Source organism: Manduca sexta, chromosome 28, assembly GCF_014839805.1.
Source record: "Manduca sexta isolate Smith_Timp_Sample1 chromosome 28, JHU_Msex_v1.0, whole genome shotgun sequence".
Classification (NCBI taxonomy): domain Eukaryota; kingdom Metazoa; phylum Arthropoda; class Insecta; order Lepidoptera; family Sphingidae; genus Manduca; species Manduca sexta.
The window spans coordinates 18,029,720-18,044,220 of NC_051142.1; the positions used below are offsets into that span (position 1 = coordinate 18,029,720).

At 36.2% G+C, this 14,501-nt stretch overlaps 2 protein-coding genes across 4 annotated transcripts; one reads left to right on the forward strand and one right to left on the reverse strand.

Annotated features, from left to right (window-relative positions):
• Positions 1-993: 993 nt before the first annotated feature.
• On the forward strand, positions 994-8,944 carry LOC115447031. 3 transcript variants are annotated; one of them, XM_030173922.2, is made up of 6 exons: positions 994-1,146; positions 5,238-5,337; positions 5,806-5,903; positions 6,681-6,856; positions 7,546-7,712; positions 8,403-8,944. In XM_030173922.2, the coding sequence occupies exons 2-6, from the start codon at positions 5,249-5,251 to the stop codon at positions 8,602-8,604; spliced, it is 732 nt and encodes a 243-aa protein (XP_030029782.2). In that variant the 5' UTR covers positions 994-1,146; positions 5,238-5,248; the 3' UTR covers positions 8,605-8,944. The 3 variants fall into 3 exon arrangements, with proteins under 3 accessions (XP_030029782.2, XP_037300415.1, XP_030029783.2); XM_037444518.1 differs by lacking the exon at positions 994-1,146 and adding an exon at positions 4,297-4,381; XM_030173923.2 differs by lacking the exon at positions 994-1,146 and adding an exon at positions 4,361-4,587.
• Positions 8,945-9,660: 716 nt separating this feature from the next.
• On the reverse strand, positions 9,661-14,454 carry LOC115447032 (glia maturation factor beta). The gene is made up of 4 exons (XM_030173924.2): positions 14,242-14,454; positions 13,055-13,164; positions 12,712-12,799; positions 9,661-12,269 (listed from the first exon to the last, which is right to left on the reverse strand). The coding sequence occupies exons 1-4, from the start codon at positions 14,338-14,340 to the stop codon at positions 12,150-12,152; spliced, it is 417 nt and encodes a 138-aa protein (XP_030029784.1). The 5' UTR covers positions 14,341-14,454; the 3' UTR covers positions 9,661-12,149.
• Positions 14,455-14,501: the final 47 nt, after the last annotated feature.

Genomic DNA, 14,501 nt, shown 5'->3' on the forward strand with positions numbered 1-14,501 from the left:
TGAATACATTACACTATGAGCAATGAACTATTTATATAAAGATTTAATGTTTCGAATCCAACATATTTAAAATTCCCCCTAATTTGGCGAAGGATATACGGGTCTTAGAGATGCTGTCTCTGAAGCTCGTGCCAACTGTAGTTATGAATATAAATGGCAAAAATGCTCTTTGCACCCAACTACTTCTCTGTTCGTGTAAAAGGCCTGGTTTTATTTCAGTTCTTTAGCAAATTATTTTTACATGGAATGATTTTACCGTACTGGACCGTAGAAGGAAATATGAACGTGAAAATATTATTGCCGAAATCAATTTTTGGTGGTTACTTCCAACATTGTTTTTTAAATAATAGTAATTTCAGATAAAACTTTCCCTTATCGGCTTTTATCCATTTTCTCCGTTTTTATTGAAAAGTAGTTTCTAGTGACGTAGCGTGGTTTCTTGTCGCTGTGAGTAAAATACCTTTAAAATAAACAAAATAAAAAATGTCACAACATAAACTTTTTTTTTTTACATCATGCCGTCCGCTTAAAAATGTCGCCTAGCGTCGCATCTGCCGCCACAGCTATGCTATACCACTGCTAGTGACTACACTGATCCCGAAACTAAGTTCATCGAAATCTACCATGTATACAAGGTATTCTGCCCGTTATTCGTTGGTTGTTAGTAGTTAGTACGTGTCGTATTTATACTGTTTGAGCCTAAGAATGTTTTGCAGAAACGACTTACTTTGTATTTTAAGTCTGGTACTACTTTAAGATACAGTGTTATCAATTTAGATACAAAAAATAATCCATAGCTCTGACGTTACAGTGACTTATCTTTAAGACGACTTTGAGGGACTCCTGAGTTGAAACTGAGCAGTATAGGCAACAGATAAATGCATTTTTTGTTGTTTATCTACGTCGCCAAAATCCACACTAAAGTCACGACACGCCAACCGATTACGCAATGGAAACACGCACACACACATACGTATTACTAATAATAAAACAAATATGGCATAACTCATAACCGTTATCACCTGCGCCATAGAGTTTATTTTAGATCGATTTTCAATATCCCTCCATCCGATTAATTATTTGCCTCATTCACGTGCTGATTGTCGACAAGTGTAGTTCGTTTTGTGTTTAAACGGGTTTAAATTCGTAAGTAAACATACAAGACATTTTTTAATAATATTCTTAACTTATTGTTTTGATTATGCTATTCAAATAATGACCTTCATGCACTGTTGTTCAAAATTAAATCTTATTACGTAGTAATAGTTTTGACGATCTATGTTGCAAATTATGAATTAAAAATATATGTTTAGCTAGATAATATATTTTGATTACTTAAATAGATATCCTAGCGAGGAGTGTAACTGAAGTGCTATAGCCTCGGTGTAGATAATAACCATATTTGTCTAGTTTTACTACTAGACTTTACAATGTACATTATACAGCACGAATGACTCGACCGCCGGCTGGTCCAACCGGGGTAGATTAGGAACTTAAGCTGTACTGGGAAAAATACCATGTCAATTACTTAATCGATTTCTGGCCTCTCCAAACCCTTCTAATATTTTGTTTCTTTGCTGATTTATGTTCAATAGACGTGTACACGCGGTTTAACTCGCATTCTTTCTAACATCTTTCTTTTTTAAGCTACTAGTGTACTTTATTATTATATTAATTATCACATGCTTGAACCGGTAGAAGAAAATATAGCGGAACAATTGCTTTTCTGAGCGTCCTCCCTAACAATTTCGAACGTATGCTGAGTCAATTATCCCGCATTTCGACAGGGCGGATGGTAGGATATATTTTATATCCTCTCAGATAGCGACCACCGACAAGGTTTTAAACCCGCCATAGTGGCCTACGTAAGTTTGTCGCGTTCTGGGATCAGCCTGTATATAACCAGGTCCAACAAGCTGGACAATAGGGGACCGGACTCATTTTTGTTCTTTATTATTATCAAATATTTACGTTATATAAATTATAACACAGAAAGAATTATTTAAATCCGGTAAAAAATCAACAAGTTATAAGTCTTCCAATTTCGGTAGAAGGGGTAAGTAACAAGAAACAAAAAAGAGGCGCAATACCCACGTGTGACGTCATCGGGCATTACGACGCGTGCGAAAGATAGGGATGAAACGATATCCCCCCTTCGCGCCCACTTCGGCACATAGTAATAATTGAAATATGAATTACTCGCTCATTTTTTAAACCAATTTTAATGCAGTTTTCGCAGAAAGGTTTCTTTTTCGTATTATTAACCATTACATATAGAATAATGCACAAAATCAAACACAGGACGGTCCCCTATTATGTCGACTGCAGGCGCAGTGGGATCATTTGGCCATGCTCGTAAAAAAAGACGGTCGACCTTATGCATGGGTCCAGTCAAAACTTCCAGGCAGTACTATTTAGCACTACAGGGCTCGGACAGTGTTCAGGGGCTCTTTTAGTACGAGGTATATATACACGTTCACGCATGTTATCACCGAAGGGACAGGCAGAGGCCAGAGTGATTTTGCAAACGATAGTGCGATTACTACACCCGCCCAGCCTGAGACGATCGAACCGTTATGCTTGGGACTCCCAGCATAGCGTCGAGCCGCTCAGAAAAATGGTACCTAAACATCTTGTGTGCACCGAATGCCTACATCTATATAATATGCAGTACACGGGCATACCAAACAAAAACCCTTGTTGGCCACTTGCAGCGCATTATGAGCGACTGCAGGTTTCTATACTTAAAAGGGTCTAGTTAATAAGCTACGTTGTTGGAAGAAGGGGTGTTACTAATGGGGGTAGTTTTAGGCATTTCCAAATTCCATTGCATTATTTTACAGAAAATCTGTATGAAGTTATTGTTGTTGTTTTTATCGGGCAAGCAATTTATAACTGATATGCCTGTATCCTGCAATTCTCGATTCTGGTTTCACTTCCCAGCAAATTACGAAGTGGTGTAAATGTTATAGTGCGGTAAGACACCTACTTGCTAAATATTTTATGTCAGAAATACGTTTATTGGTTTAACTTTATCTACATTTATAAAAAAAAACATCTTCCTAATTTTCATGGTCACGTTACCATGAAGGCTGCAAAGTTTTCGAAACGTCGGGAGAAAACTAAAATATAAAAAAAACGCGATAGAATTCGGAAAGTAGTTTAATTTCAATGTCAAAATTCGGGTAAACATAAGAAATCATTATCTTCCTAAGTTCAGAAAATGCTGAATTTTCAGAAAAGAAGTAAAAATATTTTAATTTTTATACAACTAATAAAATATGTAAATATATCGCACAGGTAAGTAGTATTTATAATAAATATGCAAAAATAATGCGGTAGTAGTTAAAAAATACCGTAGAATTCGAATGTCAATGTTATTTACTCGCGGCATTTTTAAAATTGCGTGAATATGTATGTATATCACCATTAATCAAATTGTTATAAAAAACGTCATGTACTTACCAGAAATCGTGAAGTTGCTTAGGTTGGAATGGAATCTTGTATATTATAATGCCCGAACAAAGCGAGCGCCAGGAATTAATGTTCAAGCGTGTGAAACTCCTATCCGTACATTTTGAGCTTCGAATTTCTGTTAGTCTCGGAAAAGAAAATGTTATTCGGCGAAACTTGAAAGTATATAAACATAATTTTATTAATTGCTTCCATAATCTAATTACAGAACGACACTGAAATTAAAAGATCTTTAAGATTATTATCGTTAAAGCGTAATTATCACGTTGATAATGAAGCTAGAAGGCTACCGGATGAACATACATATTTTGAACTCGAATATATCAGTTTCCACATGACAACCCAACTTCTACTAAATCAATAAAATAAACGAAATAATTGTCATTTAAAGTAATTTTGGCGGGAACCCTGACTGCTGTCGCGAGAACAAAGCGCCTGATCGTGCAGCCAGCAGCACGATTTTAATTTTATATTTGGAATACGAACATAAAGTTCTGAATTAAATAAAAATAATTTTAGTGAATTATACCGAGTAAGTAGTAGGTACATAATAATTCAGATTAATTATTAATTAGCAACTGAAAGAAGCGTACTTATAGTTTTTAGAATTATAATCGTTTCTACGTTAGAACTTTGAGCCACAAAATGGTCAAATTGGTTGTCTGTTAAAAACAGCATTATAGATAACTTAAAAAAAAACTGAAGACTAGGCTGGAACGTTTGGTACTTATGCTTATTATAAAATGAAATAAATATGTCATTTATTGAAGGACAACAGAACAGAATTATGTATAAAATGAGGGTACTTATGAATATAAACAAAGACAACTGACAATCTGGACGCGGAATTGGTCACAGACCACAGTTGTACATTCATGATCTTTCATGAATAACAATTCGCATCACGGTAAAAACAACTTTTTATGCAATATTAACTTAGAACTCGAACTTTTAGCACTACCCGCTACGCTATTCGACATGGCCACTAAACTTTTCGGGGTCTTCGTGTATTCATTACTAGTTAAATTAAGTGGATTAAATTTAGTGAACATTGTTTTGTCATTTCTTTCAATTAGTCAGTTTGTGTTCGTAAAAAGTCGAATGAAAAGATAGGTAAACGTTGAAAATATATACCTACTATCTATTCTTTGAAAATTACCGGGCTAATAACAGTCCTATAGTTTGACCGGTAGATTGTAATACACCATCATAAATTAAATTTTCAGAGATATAGACTTAGGTGGACTGGTGCAGCCACTTCTCCAAGCTTATATTCATCCTCTGATGTGACAGGGACAATTTAGATTCCAATCAACGTGTTTTTTCCCATTGAAAATCTATTTTTATTGCTTGGCCTGGTAATCAAACCCAGTACCTGACGCTTCATAGCCTAGGCATGACTCAACTAGACCACGGAGTCACAAAATGCCGGTATTTATAAATCTGTAAACAATATCGGGCTTCCCCTATTCTTAACTTGTTTCTTAACATTACTTCCGCATACCTGCGTCACTAGATTTCCACCCGACGTCGCGCGCCGCCAAACTATTTCGATAGCTAAGCTATTTTTGCGTGAAGTTCTGAATATATCTAGGAATGCAGCCTTTATATGCTTTCGAGATTCGCTCGTTTATAATGTAAATGAAAATATCTCTTCTGACGCATGTTAGTGAAAGCGAAATGAGCTAAAACATATCGGATGCAATCAATATAACTATACGCGTTATAAGTTAAAAGCAGAAAATTATAAATGTATATTCCAGGTTACATCAGGATGCCTTGGAAGAGGCCGGAGAGCGTCCCCCTGGGACAAGTGTGGAGCAGGTTTAAAGGGAGAGAGAGGGAAGGAAGACCTACACACATGTAAATACGATTTATATTTGCCAAAAGTTATAACACGAATGTAAAGCCAAAGCTGAAATATATTTACAATTTTGTATTGTATACACACACACTCTCGTATTGATTCCGAAAGAGGTAGGCAAAAGCGCAACGACTGCATTCAATTTCCGCCGGGTGTATTTCGTACTATGATGTGATACAGTACGAGACTATCGCCATATCGAGCACAAATTTCAGATTCCGGGCTGATATTGAGTAGAAAAACCCGATATCACTTTGCCCGCCCCAGGGATCGAATCCGAGACCTCAGGACTGATGCATACCGTAATACAACTACGCCACCGAGGAAGTCTTTTGTACTGTATTTTGATTAATTTTAATAAATTATAAACAAATACTGACATAGGTTGCAAGAAAAACGACGTCTAGAATATATTTATCGGATCACATGCCATTTGTAGTTGCTAAGATAAATTCTTTTGCCTGTAGGTATCAAATCCGCGACATGGACGCTTCTATTGCAAAAAAGTGTTTGGACTTCATGCAGGAGGTATTCCTGAGGGATGAGCCACTGTGCAAAATATTAAGTGAGTCATACATAATAATATTATAATTGATATGTATTGCCTTGATTGGGAACATAAAAAACCTCGCCATATTATGCTAAAATATGGAATAATTTCTTGTACTGACAACATTCATTTAAAACGATAACGAGAAAGGATAGTGGCGTCCCAAAACAGATTTTTAATTTTCCTCGTCAAGCTATAATTATACCTAATTGTTTCACTGCGATGCTTCCACAGCCAAGCTGCTAAAAAAATCTTGGTGAAATTTGATTTCAGGTAACATATAATCTTAAAAAGAATATTCATAAATAGAATAAGAATCTTTTGTTATAAACCGAAGTCGCAAAGACAAAACCATTCGTTTGCACTGGAGTTCGTTACGTTTAACTTAACCCATATTTTTTCTGGCCAGGAAAATACGAGTTATCCCTACCACCATTTGAGTGGAACGGTTATGTTTGTTCACCGGTTTTACGGCCCAATGTTGACAATCGGGCATCATCCGAGTGAGCGTTGGACCGAGACCTAAACCCTATGTGTACATAGTGGTTTTGCTTGGTATCCAACCAAAACCTAGGATAGCCTTCTTCGGCGCATACGGAACTGCTTCAAGGTATCTTGTAGCACGAATATAGCTGTACGGAACCGTTCCTGCGCGATGTCGATTTGCGACACCTCTCTAGACGAGGGGGTTAAGGTGCCCCCGAACGCTAAAAGATGCTCTTGGCGTTTACGACAGCGGGATACTAACGACTCGAAACAACAGTAATGATAAGTTGTTCTAAATCATTCCAGATATAAACGATGACCCGGTCTCAATAGCCACGATCAGGGCGAACTGGGAGACATACGTGTCGCAGAACGTGAGCCTGGCTTGCTTCACTGAGGTGGATGGACAGCCGGACGAGCTGGTCGGCTTCAATATAATCGTCATCAAGAGCTTGGATGATGAGGACGAAGATCTTGATCAGGTTAGTGTAAACGAGCAATTATTTGCGAAACTTGCGAGTTCTCGAGCATCAGGGGCCTCTCTTGGCTCACACCTACAGTAAACTAAGCGAACGCCTAAAAGATCGCACTGCACTTAAGGGTCCCCAAAAATCTCATCTAGGGTCTTCTTATTGCAAGCTACGCCACTGCTTTTTCAACATATAGGTTTGGTGAAATAAACTAAAGGCATATAAAATATAACTATATTGTAGATATATATTGAAAAGGGTTCACATAAACTTAATCTTAGTTTTTTGGGTTAGTTTATAGACGATTTTAAGTTGATACATTTGTTGAATTAAAATGTTGTGCCTGAATTTAAGTTCTTTTTTAGTGTCTTTGAAGGGCTGCATTGCTCAAATTGTACTTATAATAATAAATAAGTTTATTCCGACATATTAGATAAATAAATTTATTATATGATCATTAAGTTATGATACTCTAAAAGGGTCATCCATAAATGACGTCACATATATTTGTAAAATATTTTATATTCGTCGTCAAATATTTGTAAAATACGTATTTATTGATATTTGGAACTGATATACTTTAAAATAAAACTATTTTTCGGATTTGTTCGCGGTTTTTTTATATAATTTTATCCCGATGTTTCGAAGACTATATTCACTTACCAGATATACTATTTTACTTACTTGATATACTTTGCCAGGTGCAAGGAGAGTCGTGGAAGAAACTCCTCAAGACACTGATCACGGCGGAGAGCCTGGTGGACGTGTTCAAACACTACGGAGTGGACAAATTCCTGACGTCGAGCGGCCTGACGGTATTGCCTAACCACCGCGGGCAGAACATCGGCGCCAGGCTGTTTGCTGCTAGGTAATGCTACTAAGATTTATAGCATTTTTTAAGACTATTTCTTCATACAAATGAATAATATAACCAACCAATGGCAGCCGATGGCCTAGGGAAGGGCAAGTCGATATGGAGAATGAGAAAAGTATGAATTGTAAAATCGAGAGCACATGTTCCTCCCGATTCCCCCTCTCCCGCTTTAACAATAACATGAGCAGAGCGTAGTTGAGCGTACGGAATATTAGGAATAGAATTGGTGAATTCATTCGAGTTTTAGAACCTCTAGGGGGGTGGGGGGTCCTTCTCCGGTCCTCCCTCCCCCTTGGCGACGCCTTTGGTCCGGAGGTAATAGCCAAACCCTGCAAAAGTGACTTTGATTTTCATCGCGAAACTTTAGATATTAAGTAATAATAATTCTAAGTTATAGGCCCTGCCTACAACGATGACAAAACTGTGGTAACCGCAAACCGCACTTGTATAAATTGGTTGGTTTATTATTCTTCTAAACGTTTCTTGCCGCTGGGGATATGATATATTATAAATACCACTCAATATTGGTGAATTATACACCCATTTTTTATTCACCAGCAAACAACATGAGCACACGTATATCGGCGGGGATTTTTTTATACAAAAGTGTAGCTACTCCTACTACGCGATAATGTACTAAAGTTGTTTGTTATCTATACATTGCTTTATTAATTACCTTTCCAGGGAGCCTCTCTGTAACGCTCTGGGCATTGAAGCGACGGCGACAGTGTTCACAGCGTTAGAGTCGCAAGCCCTCGCCGCCAAGTGTGGATACGAGGTTCTCGCAGAGCTGGAGTACAAGGACATGATGAAGTACGGCATAGACCTTACGGGCTGTCTCACCCCAGTCGCAAAGCTCATGGGGACCAAGTTTAAAAAAAATTAAATCCGGCTCGAAGGACCAACATTTAGGCAGTCGTGTATATAATATTTTTAGATTTTAAAGTAGCGAAGAATGTTTTGATACTTAAGGTGCGTCGTGATCCCCATAACTTGCCTTGAATTCTTTAATATCAACTGTTTAGTGACAGACGTCTTCCATTTACGTAACTATGGTGCATTTTGATCACAAAGTATAGTTTAAGACATAAAAGTAGTGACAAGTGTAATTAAGGTTGGTACGACTTCTCGTACTCCGAGCTTTAAAGCTATAAGGAACTAGTACTAAGTCGTATGGTAAGTACTAAGTTTCACAATGTGTAAGGAATCAGCCAGTTAATGATTTTTTTTTATTTGAGCTCGTCAAAGTGACTCCCCTGCACCTGATAGTAAGTGGAGTGGGGTGCAATAGAATATCGACTGGCGAGAGATGATTAGGCAGTCGACACAATTATGCCGGCCTGTTAGAACCGGATATACAGACTGATCCAGGAACGCGAAGATCGTGGGCCACTGTGTCGGGTAATACCTTGTGTACGGTGGTCGATATCCAGCAAAATAACATATAGTACTCATATGTTTATAAATTACTAGCTTTTGCTCGCGGCTTCGCCCGCGTGAAGGAGATTTCCAAGATAAAAATCCCGCTATATATTTTCCCGGGATAGTAGCCTATAACCTTTCCAGGGTCTTAAACAATCTCCATACCAAATTTCGTTTTGTTATACCACTTCTTATGTCACGTCCCGTTCCCATGGGAACTGGATAAAAAGTATCCTATGTCCGTCTCCTGGTTCTAAGCTACCTCTCCACCAATTTTCAGCCAAATCGGTTCGGTTCTTGAGTTATAAATAGTGTAACCAACACCAATTTCTTTTAAATATATAGATTTAAGAGGATGGCTTTTGTATGTGATCACTTTATTTATATTCGATAATTAGCATCTCCTCAGACATCGAGAAACTTTTAACGCCATATCGTACTTAACACACCAGTGCATATAATTATTTTCTAAAAACACTGGTCACTATTTTAAAGTTAATATAGATAATAAAATAACATATATTTTTGTATACATTTATTTAATGTCTTTTTACACTTTTATAAAATATTCCTAGTTAACGGGTTTTACAAAAGTTCATAAGAAAAAGGAATGAAAGGGGTCTAGGTATACAAATGTTTAAGGTCGATTATAGCAAAAATACTGACTATTGTGAGTGTGAGTACAAAGGCGGGGGTGTATTATCTGGGGGGGAATTATAAACTATTTTAATACTATGTCTTTTATTTGTATGTGCGTGTTTTACTAACAACGCTTGCAGTTCTGGGCGTACAGTTTTAGTATTGTCATTTCATTACCATCCTAAATTATGACTTAGGATTTAATATTTTAACCCTTACAAAATGACAGTCATAGAAGGAGTATACAGAAGGAGTCTAAATAGTTAAATATAAAACTGATCAATAACTTAGACGCAAATTTGTGGTAAAAAATATGCAACTTTTTGCAACCAGGAAGATTAATTGAATGACAAACAGAAATTAAAAATATTTTTATATTAAAACTAATCACGAAAAGGTAAATAAACCACCATGCCAATTGTAATTAATTTGACATTTTTTTATATAAATATATTTGAAAATAAATTAAGAGATCCAAGCGATCAGTATTTGCATTTTTACAAAAAAAAAACGCATTATATATAAAAAAACTTTTTTGTTATAACAAAACTTATATATCTCCACTTTGAATAGACAAAAATGTTGGTTGTTTTGTTTTAAAATTAGTTATTTTTTTTAATTCACTTCCACAAAAACATCAACTGCATTATGCATTATACATCTTTTTTTTTCTATAAATGGATAAGAGAGTCGAGTGAAACACTCGCCTGATGGTAACCACGCTTGCCTGAAAATATTGTGACAACTTTCTAATCACAAAGTAGGTATACTTGTAATTCTTAATTCTTAGACATTTAGTCTCATATTGCATTGGCTTTTTTCAACCAGAATAAACCACAATAAAAATCGACAAAGCGTTTGCCTTCAGGCGTTCGCTCTTTACCGCATACAATATTATTACTAAACATACTTTTATTAATCTCAATACAAAAATCTACGTATAACTACATTTATTACTTCGTATAATATGTAACAATATATGATTATCAGTCCCCTGTTCGCCAAAACATATCATAAAACTTGTGTAACACACTTCGTATATTAATATAGGTCACTAGATTTCATTACGGCGCCGCCACCATATTGACTTGACACATTTTATTTTCGTCAGTCACATCTAAAGTCTAAACTGCATTCAGTTGATACCATTTAAAACACACCACACACACCATCACGCATTTTATCCCCGAAGGGGTATGCAGAGGTGCAACCAGGGCACCCACTTTTCGCCAAGTGTGTTCCGTCCCATGTTGTGTAAGGGGGCGAGCCTATCGCCATATCGGGCACAAATCCAGACTCCGGGCTGATACTGGGCAGAAAAACTTTAGAATGAATTTCCGTCACACATGATTTAAACCTGTTGGACGACTCTTAATATACGTTTTGTTATGAATTCACACTTGCAGAATCAGATACTATTCTTAGATGTTGTTAAGCTGTTACCAGGGGACTGAGTTATTATGCACACTCGTAACCTACTTACTAAATATGGCAAAGGACCAAGGAAACGCGGCAAGATTGTCATGACGATAAATGCAACATTGGAGTACAAAAATTATCACTAGTAACCATGAACGGGCAAATACATTCTTTTTCGACTGTACAGGCCAGGGGACGTGGAACAATGGCTACTCTTGATAAAGTGTATAATAAATTATGTGTATGTTTATTTTTGTAATTTAAAGTGGTGAGCATCTATGATTTTGTTATACATACGAAAAAAAATTGTCTTTAAAATAAAAAAAAATTAAGTGATATAATGGTGAAGCGTATTATTATATGCTGTAAGTATATAAAATATTATCTGTATTCTCCAGCTCACCACTTGAATGAACTAAAGCTTAGTGCGCCCTTTGTACGAAAGAGCGAGAAGGCCTTTTGGTGCCATTTTGACTTTTCCGAATTCTTATTAACTATTCTATATCCAAGGCCCAAGGGTCATTTCTATGTGTTTCTAAAAATACAAACGTCATTTTGCGCAAGTATGACTAGCCCAAATCGTCAATCGAGCCCTATACGTAGGGTTGCTGTTTGCCTGGAAAGGTCTGCAAAAATGCTTTGCAGTTTACGTAGTCTTACCATTCATAGATATTTTTCACAATAATCGTGAAGTTTTTAGGTAACGTGTTGACATTGGTTGATTAAAATCGATATTGTTGATTAAATCCACTTCACATACCTCAAAATTCATTCTACGAATATTACCATATACAGTTGGAAAATTCATCAATCAATAAAGATTAATAAAAAAATCATTTGTCAGTTCATTATTATCGATTTCATAATCAATCGATGTGTACCTAAAATCGATTAGCTTAACCTGTACCAGTAATCAGAGACTTGGCAACCCTATTGCGTGACGTATGAGGTCTATCTCCGGAGCTTCTCGTTGAGCCACTCGTTGGTGAGTTCATCGATTTCTCTCACCTCGAGGAGTCGAGGTGCGCCGACCGCGGCCGCCAGAGCGCGCTGCGTGCCCGCATACATCACCTGGCAAGCAAATACAGTAATTGCCATAATCTATTTATGATAAACCGCAAAAGATATCTCAGAATGAACATTATCACCACAATCTATGAACACAAACTAAAAGGGGAATTAAGGGAAAGTTGTAAATATCTTTGAAATGGAAAATGAGACAATAGAACGATTTATTTGACTTTTAACTTTTATGTTTAAGCACATTCCTACACACAAATGTTTACCTACAATGCCAGGGGAATTTTTAAGGATTTTAGGTAATTAAAGATTTTTAAAAATTATATTAATGTCATCTATTGGTAAACAGGGGTGCCACTTCACTTTGGTTCTTTATATGTGTGTGTCACCTAGTGTTGTCTAATAAATTATATGTCAAATGAGGCGGTTGATCCATGTTGAGTATAAACAATGGATACACAGTGCAGCATTACCCTTGAAAAGAGGATATTACCTGCAGCTCCATGTGCGCGTCTCGTGGCGTGTAGAATATGAAACACATCGGGAACGAGGTCCTGCCATCACTGTGCTCCATTTTGTAACTGTAATGCGATAGTACTATGAATGTATATTTTATAGTATTTATATAAAGAAAAAAAATTGTACAGCTTTTTAAGCAACTGTATACATCATTGAACAAAAATACATTACTTCAATTATTTGGGAGTATTCAGAAGTATTCAGAGGGTAGCAGGGGAGTGAAAATCTGTATATAAACACATACACCCCCCTGCTACTGTCTGTAGATGCCCATGCCCATGAGGCATTGATCAGTATGACTGGGATGTGTTTCTTACCTGTACACAATGAACCTGGGCTGGTGAGAGGGCAAGATGTCCTGCAGCTCTTCCAGCTCTACATTCTCCAGCTCTTCATCCACCTCCAGCACCTGCTTCTCTCTATTCACCTGATGGTATTACTATTGTATTAACTTAGGCATAACAATGTTGCAAGAATTGGTAGATAGCATGTTTTAACAGAGTTTTGAATCCATGCTATATGATGTAATGTAGATACAGTTTATTTAATTTATTTACTAGCTTCTGCATGTGTCAAACCAAATTTATTTGGCCAGGAAGACAAGTTTTATGCATTAAGAACATGGTCTCTCTCTGTATAAAATTCCATTAAAATCCACCAAATGATTTACACAGCCAATAAGCATTTTCATAAAACTTAGTATTTATACATTACAACTAAAAATATAAGTTTGGTTTAAGTTACTGTTGCTATGTACAAGAACTTTGGTGGTGCTATCAGTAATTGAGTATCATGATGGGAGTGACTTATTCATGGTGTGGTATCCATATAAGATAGGGCATGTTGTGATAAGCTGTATCAACCATATCTGATTGACATATCACTATAAAAATAGTAATAATCTTAAGCAAACATTTGCATAAATAGTATACAATTTCAATTTTGAATACAATGTTGTGTTATTTCTTATTTCCTTCATTCATATTTAGTATTTTTGTGATTACAGTAATGACTTTATCGGTTTAGCTCTTATAAAAATATTATAGTGATGGTATTAGGGGAAATGATTTAATTTGACCAATAGTACACTAGTAAGTATGTGGGATAAGAAGTATTTTATGTGAGCATAAGGTTCATTTTCTTAACTACAAGATTAAAACGGGTTCTTGTATATTGTATAATAAGTACTTGTGCAAAGGCAAGCTACTATATTTACTCTATACGGGCACAGGAAACATACTTCATCTGACCACAATAGCCACTAATAGAGGCGTATCCCCAGTAACTAGCGACCGCTATTCAATGTTCTGGTTTTGTATGACGCATGCACTGATTACTTCGTGATATGCATGACTAACTCACAAAGGAGTCATTTCCGGCCATCTTATTATTAATTACTTCATTAAAAATCCATTAAAATTAATTAAAAAGGAAGACTTTTCCTGAAACAAGTACTTTTATACAAAATGAATGAGTTTATAAATTAAATATATACAAAAAATACCTTTAAAATCAGCGCCGAATTTGTAGTATGCTTTTGGAAACGAAACTTTTTTAATACTTCTTTAACATCGTCTCCGATGTCACATACTTGACCTGACATGTTTTTTATAGTTACTTAATTCACAAAAATAAATAAAACAAGAATATATTTCCGTGATTGTTTACGTCGACACTCGATATTTTGACAAGTGAACTGTGAAGTTTAATGACGTTTACGCCCTTGAAATGAGACATGTGAGCAGTGTTGCAAAGTTTATTTGC